Source organism: Pieris rapae, chromosome 3 (genome assembly GCF_905147795.1).
Source record: "Pieris rapae chromosome 3, ilPieRapa1.1, whole genome shotgun sequence".
NCBI lineage: Eukaryota > Metazoa > Arthropoda > Insecta > Lepidoptera > Pieridae > Pieris > Pieris rapae.
The window spans coordinates 3,141,158-3,158,488 of NC_059511.1; the positions used below are offsets into that span (position 1 = coordinate 3,141,158).

Sequence of the window (17,331 nt, forward strand, 5' to 3'; positions counted from 1 at the left end):
TCACATTTTACGTAGTACCAGGATGTTCGCGCATATAATTATGGCAGGAAAAAACCTTAAAATTAACATTGCACATTGCACATGCTATGATACTATTCGCTTGTACAGAATTTGATTAGCTTCAAAGTGTGATACATACATACAAATTAATGTGCAAGGGCTTAGAAAGCACTTAATAAAGATATTGTCAATTGCGTCGTTTAATACAGATAAATAACCAATCTTTCATTGCGTCTTTGAACACGTTTTAATATCGCAACCCCTGAGGCGTTTTTTTTAATTTTGCAGAGTACGAGCGCAGGTAGGACGCATGAGCCTGCTACACAGTTTCTAGTACCGCGCCATTAATGATTCATTGGCGAATTTAAAAATGATTTCGTCACGAAATTATCGCGTAATCTCTAGCCCCATCTAACGGATAATATTCTCTGCGATAATAACTGCCAACCTACTTGTATTTTAATACAATCATGCTCGAACAATGATTGTAAAATTACTCACAGGCCGCATCTGTATAGATTAGGCTGTTACAATATAACACTGTCCGCAATTCAATTTTAATTGTATAAATGAATTACAATGTGTTAGGATTCGGCGAAGTTTGTGCGTGATTCATATTACTTGTACACTGTAGTACGAAAAAATAAAAATGTCTAGTGAATATGGAGCATTGGATGTGAATGTGAATTTGCCGAAGAGAGCAGTAAGCAATACTATAGAGTTGCCGCTGTTTTTGAACATGGTCGCTATATCGTTAAGCGGTAAGATTCTTTGTTTAGTTTACTCTTTGTTTCAGGACACATCTGTTGGCTTTTGTTATTGTTGTATGTTTGCTAGTGTGCGTGATATGTTCATGTGTGCGCACTTGTTCGTTATAACAACATTTGTATGCAACAAAAAAATCGTCAATTTGGTCATTAAAGGAACCTTTTTTTTAAACTTGTAAATGTACCTCTCAGGTACGGGCAGGGTACAGGAAATGGGCGTTATAAAAATGGTTGTAAATCCGTATTTTATATTTCAAATTTAAAATGATTATACATATTTCAAAGCAACAAGTTTGCTATAATAAAACATAAGAAATTTGTATATTACATTTTACAACTTTATCTAAAATAAATACAGAAGTGTAGATAAACAACCGCTGAAGACAAATTTAAAATGGCTAAATTTAAAATAGCGTTTTTGTTTTCTTACAAAATTCCTGACTTATGATTATTATTATCTAAAGCATTATTAACTAATACATACAACGTTTCTTAATATAAGTATTAGTGCACAGTTTAGTTCTGAGTATTAGTTCTAAAATTTAACACTTAACTCGTTATTCTTTTCAGGTGCTGCATTAGGAAATATAATTTTATATCGATCCTGCGTTCACGCGCTAAATTTTCCGGAAGAGGAATGTCGGCCATTTCTTTCGCCGGTAAAAAATAATGAGACCAATCATTTAGAGGCTGATGTTCAAAGATATGCCACATTTGTATCAACTGTGAAAATGGTATTGGAAGCCGTCGTACCGGCCTTCATCTCGTTCTTCCTTGGTGCGTGGTCTGACACGTATGGAAGGAAGCCTCTTATGGTCTGGTCACTTTTAGGTCTGTATATATTTACTTCTAGAGCTGTGCTGACCTCATCCTTATGGTGTAATACCGCATTTACGTTCAGCCGTAGTGAGCAGGGAAGTGGGCAGACCTGAGTGTGTAACTTATCTAATGTTAGGTTACATAACGCGTTACATAACGCATTTTATACCTAATTATTTTTATTATAATATGCAGTATTTACATTGGTCTTAACTTACCTAGTAATATTAATAATAAATGAAAATTGATGAAAATAAAATTAAAACAAATTTATTATTAATTTATTGTTATTAAAAATAGGCATTTCAAACAACTTCGAAAACTCTTTATAATTTTATTGCCGTCGTATATATTTTGTAAGTTTTTCACTTATCTTTTAGTTATCAAAATGCATAATATTAATTTTACTGTTTCGAATTCTGTCAAAATCGATTTTTAATAACCCATTTTTAAGATACCACAAATGGACGAAGTATGGACCTTCGTTTGCCAAATGTCATTTTTTGTGAGTTTTTTTACTGAATTATAATAAAAAGTTCCACTTGATCAAGTCGACCTTGAATTTCTTAAACTATCAGGCTTAGATATCTATATACATTATAGGATAGGTTCGCGATGTCCAAAAAAATACACTTCTATAAATGTATTAATCGTCAATTGAATGAAGTACATCGTTTACCCTGCGTCACAGTAAGATATAGTGGAATCCAGTGGCGCTACAACGACCCACTCCTCCGCTATCATCTATGGGGCGCAAATATACCTGGTGTATTCAATTCAATTCAATTTCAAAAATTCTTTATTTAATGTTCAGAATGATTTGTTCAAGTAGGCCATCCAACTGTGTGATAAAAAAACAAATCTACAGATTTATGGTTTTAAGACATGTAATTCCCTCCATGGGTAATAGTAATAATAAAAGTGTTAAAAAAAGCAATACGGCTTTTAAAAAAAACGTGTTTAGTTATAAGTTTGTTACATTCCAAGAATTAATGTACACTGGACATTTTAATTGTTATTGAACATTGAATAAAGAATTTTTGAAATTGAATTGAATAGAAAGTGTTCATTGTAATAATAGTACGCTTAAGTCAGGCCGCAGCGATGATTTTTTTTTAATTAAAATAATTTTATTTGATAGTGAATAAATACTTTTATTTTTCAGGTTCAGCGATAACGAGTATGCTACTCGTCGTATTTGGCTTAATGGATAGCCTCGGTCCTTGGTGGTATATTGCGACAGTAATACCATTTTCTATGACCGGTGGTTATGTGGTTCTTTTCACGGGGGCTTATTGCTACGTCAGTGATACGAGTACGAAGGAGAACACATCTCTAAGGTGACAACAACCAAATTAAATTTAAATTGCGTATTCTCACAATTTTGTAATTACATATTTCTAAAGAGTCCCAGCGACGTTTGTTGCAAACACATTCTACTCCTTTCAGTTGTGCGTTTTAAACCAAATTCTCCGAACTACCGTAACGATGGTAAACAAACTAATAACTTTAATTTTAGGATGACAATGGTGGACGCCACTGCATCATCGGGTAGTGTGATTGGTTCCATCTTAAGTTCTTATTTGATACTATCCATTGGAAACGTGTACCTTCTACTTTTGACGTCTACTTTGAACGTATTCTCTTACGCATTTACTAACGTCTACATAAAGGAGTCCTTAAATGGTGCCTTACAGGTATTCTTAACATTAGCAAATAACCAACTAGCGGCCTGTCCTGTTTTTAAACGGCCTCATCAAATTAAATAATAATAAAACATTAAATCTATAATTTAAATATTTTAGTTTAAATTATTTGGTTTTTGTTTTAAATAGTTGGTAGTAGGAATATTTTACTAAATTCACAGCTTATGATTGACTTTTCGCCATCGTTGTTAATTTTTGCAATATCGATTTTATTGTGTATGTAAAGGGAGGATAAAACTTGCTGAGTTTCTTGCCTGTTCTTCTTAGAACAAGGCAAGAAACTCAGCAAGTTTTATGGCCTCCTGGTAGTCTTGCGAAAGGATGGCGTAGTTTTGCTCTTTCGCGAATTTTGTAAACGTTTTTGACATTCATAAGCATGCCTTTAGTCGCATCTAAATTGAATAAATAAATTTTGATTTGATGAATTATAATATTTTTATAAAATCGATATTGCAAATATTATCTGCTATGTACATACATATATGCAAATAGATTATCAACAACGATAGCACACCATACTCAAACTCAAAATATCTTTATTCATATAGGTAAACAACTACACCTATGAACGTCAAAAAGATTTAATTATGTTGTTGTATATTTATATTTACTACCAGTTCGCAAGTCAAGGGCATAGAGCGGACAGGAAGAACTGACAAGAAACTTTCCGCCACTCTTTTTAATCGCTTAGTTTTGAGTCATACAAATTGTTTTATTCCCAAGGATTAGGATCATTTAAGTATTCATTACATTTATAAAAGGCTTTATTGATTAATTTATCTCTACTTCGTATTTCAGGGCGGATCGTGGAGAGTGTTAGACCTACTATTAGTTAAGGACATGTTTAGAGAATGCTTTAAACGTCGTCCTGATAACAAGAGAACGCAAATTATTTTAATTTCAATAACGAAATTCCTCCTAGTAATTGTGTTGTATGGTACAAGCTCTTTAGAATATTTATTTACAAGAACACAACTGCATTGGTCATTACAAGACTTCACTAAATACTCAGCCCTAAGTACGTCGTTATCTTTCGTCGGCGGATTCTTCGGTATTATGGTTGTTCAGAAAATCTTAGGAATAGGAGATATTTGCTTCGCTATATTTGCGATCCTTAGCACTATAGCGGAATATGTTCTAAAGATTTGTGCTATATCGTGGTGGTATATGTATTTGGGTGAGTATTAATATATATTGTTACATTTTTTTTACTTAAATAGTCGTTTTTTGGGGGCTATGGGATGACGGTAGATACACAATCATGTCTGCCGCATTTTTTTAGCATTTTGGCAGGTCGTTTACAGTTTTTTTTTATATTAATTAAAAGCAGTAAAATACAATTTAATAGATCTAAATTAAATATAATTCCTAACAACTATTTTATGTTTTAGGTGCTCTAATATCTGTATTTAAAGGGCTGTCAAGCGCATTAACACGTTCATACATAAGTAAAATCCTGCCATCAGAAGATGTAGCAAAAATATTCGCACTGGTGTGTGGATTTGAAGGTTTCGCGCCACTTTTAGCGCCGTTGATCTATAACTCTTTATATGCAGCCACTCTGACAACACTGCCCGGCGCCATTTATATACTAAGCAGTATATTTTCGTTGGTCTGTGTCGTAATGTTGGGGTAAGATATCGTATATACATATAATATAACAACTATTTATATAGAAATTCATTTAGCATTAAGTATTTATGTAGTAACAAATATACCAACGATATGTCTCGAACAGAAAAGAAAAAGAACAGATTTAGAAGGATATCTTTGGAAGATAACGTGTTGCTACTAGATTTTTACAATCATTTATTTCAGTGCATGTTTCAATCTTAAAGAATTTATAAACTGTTCATTAAAGAATAAAAAAAGAAATACACATGTACTTTTATTCTTACGTAAATTGAAAATAATATTAAATCTTGCTTTAAATAGTTGTTTTGTAATATTTCAGATTCGTACAATATTATCACTGGAGAGGATCGGGAGCGAATTATCAACGCATTAATTCTGGTACAGTATAAAATTACCCAGAAGTTTATTTTCTTCTAGTATCTGTGCTGAATGTCCTTTCTTATTATGTTGACAAGGACAACATTGTATGTTTATAATCGTCTTTATAATTAGTATACAGAAATTACACATAAATAATAAAATTTTGCGTAGAAAACAAGATTCATATTAGTTCGAAAATCAGGTACGCCGGCTCTCTTTTCGAACAGATTCTAGTCTATCGTATAGGATGGCTCCACAGATCAAACATCACAATACTTGCCAGTTGACACGTATATTTTCAGCGTTTTTTTTCAAAACGATGCATTATTGTTTCAGATTAAATGGTGAAGATGACATCATAACGGTTTTGGTAAATGAACAACAAATCAAGTACTTCAAAGAATTATATATCACTTGATAAGAGATTATATAATATGCAATTGTGTTGGTTGGATACCAACACTTTGACTTAACTTACATTTTATTCACTATGCGATGAGTGTTAATGTTAGTATAAAACGTGTTTTTTTAATTGGAGGTTTATCTGCAACGTGGAAGTAAATAAAGACATAAATAGTTTTAAGCCTGTATATGTGGTGTAAACTCTGTACATATAACAACACTGAAGGAACTGTGCATTTTACGGCATTATAGTTGTCGTAAAATGGAGAGAAAAAAATCTAAATTAGAAAAAAAAGTTTATGTCAGACCAGTGTTATGAACATGAAGTCGGCGGAGGCTCAGGCTCATCCGTCCCATCTTCATCTCCTTATTCTTGTTTCTCACTGTATCCAAAATTTCTTTGTCATACTAATAAATAGGAGACATGGATTAACTATATGATAACGTATAGATAATCCATTAGTCATGGTCAACAACAATCTACACGTCTGCAAGCAATCCCAATTTGAAAACAAAAGAACGAAATAAACAATTTTTTTTTAACAAATGAACGCGTACGTTCGTACGCATGATGCCGACAGTCGATTTTGCCTCGGGCTAGGATAATCGAAGTACGCAATCAGCTGTATTACGTGATTACTCAATTGTTGTTATTGAGAGTAGGTGTAATGCTATGTAGACCTAGTATCATTCTATGGAAGACATATCTTTAGGCAGTCCGTAGTTAAATCAACAGCCGTAACATGAAGTTTACACTAAATTTAGAAATAAAACAATCTATTATTTGTACTTTTATTAAGTTCCAATCAGAAAAGTTTTAGAACAATTACTTATACTTATTTATCTTAATGTACAGAATCTTTGTACCTATCTTTATATGGGAATTATGACTTTATTCGCGTTGAATAGCCATGGGGAAAGTTAACCCTGTTGTGGTTGTATTTGTCAAAATACACCTTAGGTGCTCGACTATTCTACTTAAAATAATCATCACAGTCTAATGTAAACCTATGATTTGTTACATTTGTACAAATGTTAGAATAAACAGGCATTCCCTGAGATTCACATAAATGTAATGAAAGTAATAACGTAAGAAGTTTCACTTAGTTTTTCATAAACATCTATTTGAAAAAAATATTAACAATAACACTAGGATTACTAAAGCCCACTCATATGTCCTATTAGCCATAGAGCTTATTATAACAATTTGGATAAAGGTAATTTTTTAATAAAAAATAAAATTCTGTACCTTAGAGGGCACACAACGGCCATTTCTTTTATAACAATGAGTGGTCTTCAGTATTACACCTTTTCAAACTCTAAATTTTGAGCCATTCGCTCGAGTATAAACATCAAATGAGCAACATAACATCACATAAAGTTACCGTAATATAGTAAGAAAAACTTTAATCACTTAACGAAAATATTAGTACAACAAAGAGTTCCAGGAGAATATGCATGTAAGGTTGGCGAACTTAATAATAGCTTAAACTAACAATACTTGTCACAATTTGTTGCAGTCTTTAATATAATGGTTCACTCTATGCACTTATTGACAGGCCCACATTGGATGTAAACACTGAGAGTTCAAAATATCTAAATACTACTTTATTGAATTTCAGTTTTAGGAGGAAAAAAAAACACTTGAAAATTTCACTGGGCTAACAAGAGACACCAGTTTTGTATGTAAATTGGTGTACTCAAGCACCAATGACACAATCACTCATTACCATTCTTCTTCTGGCTCCTGGCCAGGGTCAGCAGAAACGGCATTGTTGAAGTTCTGAAAATATAAATAATGTAAACTGCTATGCAGATAACACAATGTAATTGTTAATAAATTGATACATTTGTATATCAAATAAAGATATGTAAACCAAATTAAATGTTAATATTAGACTTAGTTATTATTAACGAAACCATTGTCTTCTTTCATTTTAATAATAATAATAATGTGTCCAATGGGATGTTTTAGTTCTTAATAGGGAGATTACTGTATATATAGATATTATAGATAAATTTGATATTTAAATTATTATATAATGTTATACATATTATATAAGCCACAAACTACAAAATACTTCTTTATACATATGAAGTATAGGAATTATATTAGTAGTAAAAAATACTAATCATGCTGCAAATTATGTGTGTCATACGAGTATGAAAATTAAAAGTTCAAACTACAAGCTTTTGTAGTTATTCATATGTACCTCCCAATCAACCGTCCTCTGTCGTTTGCAAGGGAAAGTAAGATAATTATTAAAGATATGTCTACAATTCTTATTGTAACTCCATATATTTTTAGTCTAGTTAAAATTCCTTAATATATAAACAAAAAACTTACTCTGATATCACTGCCTCCATACTTGTTACTCCTGTATGTGGAAGTGCCGCCTCCTTCAAGGAAATCTGGCACTGCTTGATCTGCCTGACGAAGAATTTTGGCTAAGTCAGCAGCCAGAGCCGAGTCCTGTAAACCAATTTTAACAATTACAACTCTTTAAAAATAAGTTTATAAAACCAGTGGAGTATCTTATTTAATTTTTTCTCTAAATATTCAAAATCTTTCTGCTTATTATGATAAAATTGATAAGTAATACCTGTTCTGAGTCATAGAAGGAGACAGCCTTCCCTCGATTTCCAACTCGTCCGGTTCGCCCGATACGGTGAACATATTCATCAATACTCTTTGGCAGGTCATAGTTAACAACTATATCAACGTTCTTTATATCTGAATTAAAGATTTATTTATTTAAATACGTTAGTTATAATAGGTAATTTATTTGCTCAGTGGGTATTAATGTCATTGCTATATCAAATATATTTTTAATTAATATATAAAAACATTGGTAAATTATATTAAAATAATTGATACCTTAAATAAATAAATTAGACATTTAAATAGGTCTCCTTGTAAATGTTCGAACATACCTAGTCCCCTAGCCGCGACAGCAGTAGCAACAAGTATGACGTGCCGACCACTCTTGAAGTTATGAAGAGCTTCTTCTCTTTCGCGTTGAAGTCGGTCTCCATGAATAGAAGTGGTTAGCATCTGCTGCTCAGATAGTAACGAAGCTATGAAGTCTGCGTTACGTTTTGTCTCCACGAATACCAAAACGCGTTTATTAACTGAAATTAGTTTTTTCAATCACGATACTGAACACAAATATCTATTAATGGCCGGTTAAAACTACATCAATTTTAAGCTGCGTCCTGAGAAATACTAGACTATTTCCTGAATGGAAAAATAATAAAAAATAATAACATATGATTCTAAGATCCTAACATAAACATAAATGTATGTCTGTATATATATTAAGAGAACTACTTAAGGAACAGAAAATTATTTAAGTATGAAAATGCCAGTGTCATAGGCCCATTTTATCGCAAGCAAACGCGTGTATTTAATAATATAAAAAAATATTAGTAATGATTTTATACTACTTAATTACCTTAAGAAATCAGTGTTGAGCATCATACAATACACAAATTTGTATTTCGTGCTAAATATCATATACAAATTCATGTGTATATATATTTTAAAATATTTTTATGCAGAATAAAAATGATTTAACAAAATTTTGTTTTCATACCATTATCTGAAACTAGTTCTTGCAATTTAGTCTTTTTCTCATATTTGGAGACCTCATAGAAGATTTGTTCGACGTCCGCGCTGGCCCCGCCCACAATACCGACCGCCACGAATAGATAGTTGTTGAGGAAACGGCCAGCCAAGTGCTGGATATCTTCAGGGAACGTTGCCGAGAACATCAGAGTTTGTCGATCAGTCTGAAAAAGATATGATTTTAAATACATTTGATAGTATCTTAAGGAGTACGCGTTGCTTTTCTAAGGTGGCGAATAAACTAAAGAAACAAATTTAAACAAACGTAGCTTTTACACATTTAAAGAAAACACTTTTTTACCGGATTGAAGCCATGTATTATTGTAAACTTATAATTTAAATATAATTTTAAATTTATCCGACGTTGCGCGTGCTTTACAGCGTGCGTGTTCACGGTGACTGAAGAAAAAAGGTGTTGAATGTCAAAAAAGTATCACAGCTGTAGAAAAAGTTGTTTTATCTGTATTTATTTCCCCGGAGTTTGGTGTTCACGGTGTCCTCCATTTTCGCGGATTGTTTGTATTCAGATTTTAATTTGGATAATACATAGCTTCAATCCGGTAAAAAAGTGTTTTCTTTAAATTTTAAAATTATTTCTTATAACATAATACAAAAATTAAAAATGTAAATAATAAGATGAATTTATCTAGTTTGAGAAGAAAAATGATTGTTCAGAATTAATAATTAAGCTTGCTAATTGCATTCAAACAAATTTCACTTCTATTTAAGCAATTTAACACAAAATAATTGATAATGAATCACTTACACCTTGCACCATGGTAGGATTCTGCATCATTTTATCAATAGATGGTATAAAACCCATATCAAGCATTCGGTCAGCCTCATCCAGCACAATGAAGCGTATACTCTCGAACGAGATGCGATTTCGGTCTACAAAATCGTGTAATCGCCCCGGAGTGGCTACCAGAATATGACAACCTCTCTGAAAGATAAATTTTTTCAAGGTTATAAATTTATTTATAGCCTTATATCAGAAATACAAAGTATATATATTTTAGCTATTGTTATTAATTAATCTTAATCTACGATAACCGTTTCTGTGTGCCTATAGGCAAAGGTCTCGCCAATCGACTTCCGATTTTCTTTATTATATAACAAATTTGTCTATGCCTTAGCTCTTTCAATGATATCATTGGCCCATTTTTTTGAATTGCCTACCTCTGTTTCTATTATGGCATCTTGGTTACCGTAGTGTTACAATTTTGCTCCATTTATATGTTCTCACAAATAATAAATAACCCGTACGAATAAAACTTGGCGATTAAAGAGTGCCGGAAAGTTTATTGCCAGTTATTCTCTTCCGTTTAACGCCCTTGATTTAAGAACTGGGAGTTAATGTAAAATTAGAAGCATTTTTTTGACGTTCACATGTGAACATTGACCTCTATGAATAAATTATTTAGATTTTTGTGTTTTTAAATACATTTTTATGTATACCAATAACATTGTTTGTTTCACTTGCAATTGTGAAGTAAATGATACCCATATACCGTAGAAGATAGTACAAATTTAGATTTCATTTACTTTAATAAGATGATTTCAACTTTGAATCTTTATTTCTAAATTGTTAATATTTAATATTAAAAAAAAATACTTAAATTAGTAAATTTAATAATACTTACGGAGATCTGCTCGCTCTGATGGCGTACAGCGGTGCCGCCGTATGCTGTAGCCACTTTCAGAACGGTTCCGAACGCAAACTTCCTCGCCTCATTAAATATTTGTAAGGTCAACTCTCGTGTGGGAGAAACTATGATCACCTGAAAAACATTAAAAAAACTTATTTTTTATACAATTATAAAACATGAAAAAGTTATATTTTCACTTTTATACTTCTGACTCAACGTGGATAAGATCAAAACATTTAATAGCTTTTTAGTTTGCTACCTAAAAAAGGGTAATAATGCTTAAAACATACAATATAGGTGTTTGCTATTTTATGAAAGAAAACGAAAAATGTTTATTATTTATATAGTTATATATTTTTTACTCCAACTCGGGTTAGATACCGATTCGTAAATAATATTATTTTTCTAATATTACATCTTAATTATTGTATAAAAATAATAACAAACCTGCGGCTGAGCGCAACCATTTTCTCCTACAATTAGTTCCCGACTGTCTTGTAGCAACGCGTTGATGATGGGGACGAGAAACGCCGCCTAAAAGACATACCAGGAGATATATTTTAATTTTCAATAAAAGTGCTGTGATAGGTATTTTTCATCCCTTTGTTACATAATACTTATAAAACTTGCGTAAAACATATACATATAGAAAATAAATCAGTGGCGCTACAGTCTCTTTTGGTCCTCGACTGAGATTTCTGAATCTGTTTCATGATCATTTTTAAATCTAATAGGCAAGTAGGTGATCAGCGTCCAATACGTGCCTGAAACACGTCGTCGAATTTTTGGGTCTAAGACATGTCGGTTTCCTCAGGATATTTTCCTTCACCGTTCGAGCAAATGTTAAATGCGCACATAGAGAGGACCATACGACCTCAGGTATGAGTCGCACGCTGAAGCCACTAAGCCTACACTGCTCATATATCATTTATATATACAGGAATAAATAGTAAAAAAATGTTCGATTTATGAAACTGAATTAAAAATGTAACTAGCCTAACCATTACTTAAGTTACCGTCCATATATTTTTTATTTATTTGTAATTTGACATTCTCGTTTTCGATAATGTCCAGAACATAAGTGTCACTTAGATTTACGAACTCTTCAATAAGTCAGATTAGTTTTTTTTAATCCAGCGTCGGAACCCCACTACCCCTATCTTAGTTAAAAGTTCATCAAAAAACGTTTTGTTTCATTTAACATAATATTATATCCATACAACAACCACCGAACTCAACTCGCGTTTTATTAAATTTTAGTTTTATTTTAATTTCGAATCGCTGCTATGACATATTTTATAGGCATATTTTTACACCTTGGGTAACATTATTGTAGTGTTAGTAGGGATCCTTATTTTTACTTCGAATTAAAATAGCCTACATTATTCAATGATTAATAAATATGTCTATAATAATAGTATAGACATACATTCAGCTCAAACAAAATCTAATTCCAGATAAGACATAGAAGGAGACACAATTAGTAATTTTTGTAAAAAAGATGATTAAAGTGAGTTGAAGGCAGGCGCTGGCCAACATCACATATCCAATCATCTGTCAACAATGATAATGTAATAAATACGTCTATATTTAAAACATTTTTATTGAATTTGTAGTGTACTCGGTTTAAAAAAAAGACAACAAAATATTAGTTTCAAATGTTACTTACAGTCTTCCCTGATCCCGTTTGTGCGCATCCCATCAAGTCCCGGCCATTCATGATGATCGGTATGGCATGTTTCTGTATGGGCGTGGGCTTTTTATATCCAGATTTTAATACGTTGTCCACAACGATTTTCCTAAGGTTAGCTCTTTCAAAGCTTTCGATTGCTTGGGGCGGATTCTCGCCAGTTACCTGATGAATAAAAGATATTAAAAGAAAATAATGTTTAATTAATTAAGTAATACCGTAACATTTTATTTGAACAAATAATAAATAAATATATATATGTATATATTTATTAAGGAATAATATTCATACACACATACATATCCACAAAAAGTTTCACAGATAAAAAATAAAAAATATAAGTAAATAAAATCCCTATATAATATATATTATCCTAAGTTATTAAGGATATTAATAGTTTTAACTTATACTTAAATGAAGCAGTAGAGGAGTGCGAAAAAGGATTGATATTATTAGTGGCAGAATCCAAAGTAGAACACATCATGTAAAGAGGCTCACGAAACCCAAATTTATATATATAGCACTAAATTGATAATAACAGCTACATAATGTATATTAGTGATATAATATCAAGTAAGTTCTATTGTAATAAAAAAATTGCATTCTGATCATATTTTGTGGAATTTTCAAAATATGACTTAAGTTTTCAAAAATTTAACATACCTTTACAGCAATATGATCGAATTTGTCAAAATTTATTCCTGAACTAATCGAACTGCCGAACATTTCGACTTCATTCTCTGTGGGGTCTGGTGGTATGTAGGTTACTGGCTCTGGCTTCTTGACTTCTCCATCACCTTCAGTTGGAGAATCACCTCCGCCCATTCGTCCACCGCCGCGACTTCCACCTCTGCCCCTGCCACGCCCACGACCTCTTTCACCTCTGTCTTCTCTGTCACCATTGTAATTGCCTGCTATGCATATCATAAGTTAAAGTAGAGATGTTATGGATATGATATTTCGGATCTAGGAATACAATTATATATATATGGTTTTGGATATGTAATTATTTCAGATTATCCATTAGTTTCCGATAGTTTCGGTTACGGTTTTTAGATTGAAGTAAAATATAAATACAAGTAGTATGTAATAATTTAGTTTTATACATAGGTTTTATTACTACTAAGTCTAGTTTACTAACATCTAGTACAAGTTCAACTAAGACTAAGTCTAGGTTATCTATCAGTCGGTATTATAATATCGGTCATATAGGTAAGTAATTAGTATAAACCACCTCCGTTTTAGCTATTAAAATAAAAGTACTATAAATTTAATAGCTTTGCAAAAACATTTACCTTTATACATTGCACATATTAACTTAAAACCTATGTATAACATATTAAATATTTTCTTTTTAATTATTTTTGTGAGTAATGAAACCATAATAAAAATCTGTCGAAACGTGTAGTTTTATCTAGATTTTAGACTCTGTCCTTATCGGAAACTATCCGAAAGTTGTGAAACGGATACGGATATATATTTTTTAATACAGTTGCTCAAAAAGTAGCATATTGCAGGGAGGTATAGCGTTCGGAAAGAGGGCTATTACACACTCGTGCTTTTTCTTTGCCTTTCCCGCACTCGTGCGTTCTCTTTGCCAACTGTCAAAACAATGTGTATTAAAAAGAAAAAAACCAACCACGAAGGTTTTATTAAAAAGATTCATAGAAGTTTCTATGATATACCATTTTTAAATATTATAATACAATTGGATTCAATAAGTTAGGTTAGGTTTCTTTTATTTCGTATTAATAAAAAATTATTAAAAAGAAAAAAACAACCATGAAGTTTTTACTAAAAAAAATCACAGAAATTTTTATGATTCATGCAAATATTTTTAAAAGAAGCTACTAATTTGTTTCAATATCAGATTTAATGATTGGATTCATTGAGTTAGATTTGGTTTTCATTCAATAAAAATAGTCTACTGAAGAATTGGCTGTATGGGCCAAGTTCCCTTTGCCTACCCAGAATGGTTGAAGAAAAGAAAAAAAAGCATTGCTCATATTCTTTGACGGTTGGCGCCATTTTCCACAAATGTTCTTGCGAGTTGAGTTCAAATAGATTAATTAAATTGCTTAATTTTTTCGTCGTTCAGTACACGTGCGGTACCGTCATTGCAACTTGTTCCGACTGTCAACCCTCATCTTCGGCTTTGCCTCGGCTCGGGTAGACATTTGTCGAAACTCTTTGCTATGACAGGCTTTCCGCACTTGTAATGAAATATACTATATTTCGGATATCCGATTGTTTCAGTTACGGTAACGGAGCTCCATAACATCCCTGAATTAAAGTATCCTTTGCCAAACTTCTATTTTATTTAAACTACCGAAACGAAAAGTGGTATTAGATATTGGAAGTTGAGTACATTAGCTATGTTCATCGGATGAGAGCACTCAGAAGCTGCGTAAACTCTTTTATATATAATTGTACACAGTAAGGCCGATTTCGTATTTTACACAAATAGTCATGTAATGATAATTTTAATACGTCAAAGGTACCTAAGAATGATAAATGATATATTTATCAAACAGTTTTAAAGTTATCACACTTAACATATAACCCTTATCTGAAATTTCACACGGAGCACTTAAAAAAACACTTTTAAAAACATGATCTTGAATAGAATTTGTGTTCTTAATGACATATTATTCAGTTGAAAAACTAAATAAGAACCCTAAACAATTATTCAAGTGTAGGGCAGACTACTGACATGTGGGTAAATAAATCTCCAACATATTGTTTTTTAATCTTAGACGGTTTTAATATTAATATTTTTTAAATTAATAATTTCCACTAACAAATATAGAAAACTTAACAATTTTTCATGGGACTTATAAGGTATCATTAAAAGCTTAGTTTTATAAACTCAGATATTAAAAATATTTTTTGATTATTTAAAATCAGTCAGGAGTAACCCATGGTAAAACAATAAAAATATCCTATTTTTGTTTTCGGTCATACATAGTATAAAATATATTTTATTATGGCACATTTGTGAGGCGTGAAGCAAACAAATTTCAGACGTCAGTTGTTTATGTCTTAACTCACAACGCATTTATGATTTTTATTACAGGTCGGAGAGATACATTTCTATTATATTATGGTAATTAAGTACAAAATTAAAATAATTACCGTCGCCATTTTCATAATCGCCTCGATCTCGATTCCCGCCTCGTCCACCGCGCCCCCCGCGTCCTCCCCGCCCGCCGCGTCCACGCCGTTCACCAAAGCCGTTGCTACTGTCTTTGTTAAAATCTAGTGAAACCAAATATAAATTTATATACATATATATATATATTTCCTTTTACACATATGTATAACAAGCCTAAACAAGAATATGCTGTACAGAAAAGTTAGTTAAAATACATCCATTTGGAAAATGGTTTACTTTTTAAGATGAAAGACTCACATCCGCCGTCTTGTTCATCTATAAAAGTTGTGAAGCCCCTGCCCATGGCTGACACACTATGGCCTTCATCCACATCATTGTAGTGGTTATATGCTGGTACAACTGGATTCACCACCTAAAGCAAAAAATTTAATTTACTAATTAAACTAACACATCACAACAAAGTCCAAAAAATCGGTAAGTAGGAATTGATTTTACAGATGAACATAATCAAACTAAAGCATTTACTATTATTGGTAAATGTGTTAAGATTTCCGATGTTTATAGAAAATCCACTTATCTATCTCATCATTATCATTACATTTGAAATCTGAATAATCAATGGTCATAACAGACCATTGAACTTAATTATATGTCTGTTAATAAAATGTGGTAGAATTTTAAGGAAGTTTTTCAGTGGTTTATACCAAATCTGGAAATATTTAAATCTAATAATTACAACACATGATACTTTCACATGTCTTGTTATAATTTAGTAATAGTACATAAATTTTTAATATAATAAAACTTAGTACAATGGTGAAGGTATTCCTCATACTGATAGCTTACCTAATATTTATAAGTATATACATATTTCAAGTTTTAATCACTCACCATATCACAAGAATCATCCCATTCATCATCCATTATCTGTAACGGAAATGAATCAAATAAATAAATATGATAGAGATACTCAAATCAATGTTAGAATTATATTTATTATATAAATAAAATATGTATAAAACTACATGAGAGGGTAACAATTAAAAAGTTAAATACACAAGTCGAAGATATAAAGATTAGGTATAAAATAATATAACAATAATATGGATTAACTTTAACTTGTTCAAAAGATATGAAACAATGTCAGTGAAATTATTGTTGGTAGAACCAATTTATTAATAACTGTTGAGAAACTGATAAAAGTTCGAAAGACCCGGCTTCTAATACACGTGCAGTTTTGACATTATTATCTCTCAATTATTCTAAAACCATGTATAATCTTATTGCAATACTTACATTGAGGGTTTTAAAAATGAAACTATAATTACTAGGTTTTATAAAAAACAATCTGTTGCCCTAGCGTGCAATATTTGAAAAAGAATGGCGACAGAAAAAATTTGATGTTCACAAATCGCAACTCGGAAGACAAAGGTAGTGTTACCATAAATTCTCTTTCACATTTTCCAATTCTATTATGATATAATATATATAACTGTGCCTCATTCTAACAATATTATTTTTAAAAATCACATTTATTATAAAGACGTAAAAATAATATAA

General features: G+C 31.5%; 2 protein-coding genes across 4 annotated transcripts; one reads left to right on the forward strand and one right to left on the reverse strand.

Moving 5' to 3' along the window:
• Nucleotides 1–416: 416 nt before the first annotated feature.
• On the forward strand, nt 417–7,878 carry LOC110991953 (proton-coupled folate transporter). 2 transcript variants are annotated; one of them, XM_022257560.2, is made up of 8 exons: nt 417–761; nt 1,338–1,598; nt 2,752–2,926; nt 3,106–3,283; nt 4,091–4,469; nt 4,684–4,924; nt 5,247–5,305; nt 5,624–7,878. In XM_022257560.2, the coding sequence occupies exons 1-8, from the start codon at nt 650–652 to the stop codon at nt 5,626–5,628; spliced, it is 1,410 nt and encodes a 469-aa protein (XP_022113252.2). In that variant the 5' UTR covers nt 417–649; the 3' UTR covers nt 5,629–7,878. The 2 variants fall into 2 exon arrangements, with proteins under 2 accessions (XP_022113252.2, XP_022113260.2); XM_022257568.2 differs by lacking the exon at nt 1,338–1,598.
• On the reverse strand, nt 6,470–17,207 carry LOC110991943 (ATP-dependent RNA helicase vasa). 2 transcript variants are annotated; one of them, XM_045634434.1, is made up of 14 exons: nt 17,068–17,207; nt 16,663–16,698; nt 16,069–16,183; nt 15,792–15,914; nt 13,320–13,567; nt 12,636–12,821; nt 11,414–11,500; nt 10,961–11,098; nt 10,084–10,260; nt 9,286–9,481; nt 8,624–8,821; nt 8,293–8,423; nt 8,037–8,162; nt 6,470–7,472 (listed from the first exon to the last, which is right to left on the reverse strand). In XM_045634434.1, the coding sequence occupies exons 2-14, from the start codon at nt 16,693–16,695 to the stop codon at nt 7,416–7,418; spliced, it is 1,815 nt and encodes a 604-aa protein (XP_045490390.1). In that variant the 5' UTR covers nt 16,696–16,698; nt 17,068–17,207; the 3' UTR covers nt 6,470–7,415. The 2 variants fall into 2 exon arrangements, with proteins under 2 accessions (XP_045490390.1, XP_045490389.1); XM_045634433.1 differs by having other exon boundaries at nt 13,320–13,570.
• Between the last annotated feature and the right edge of the window lie 124 nt (nt 17,208–17,331).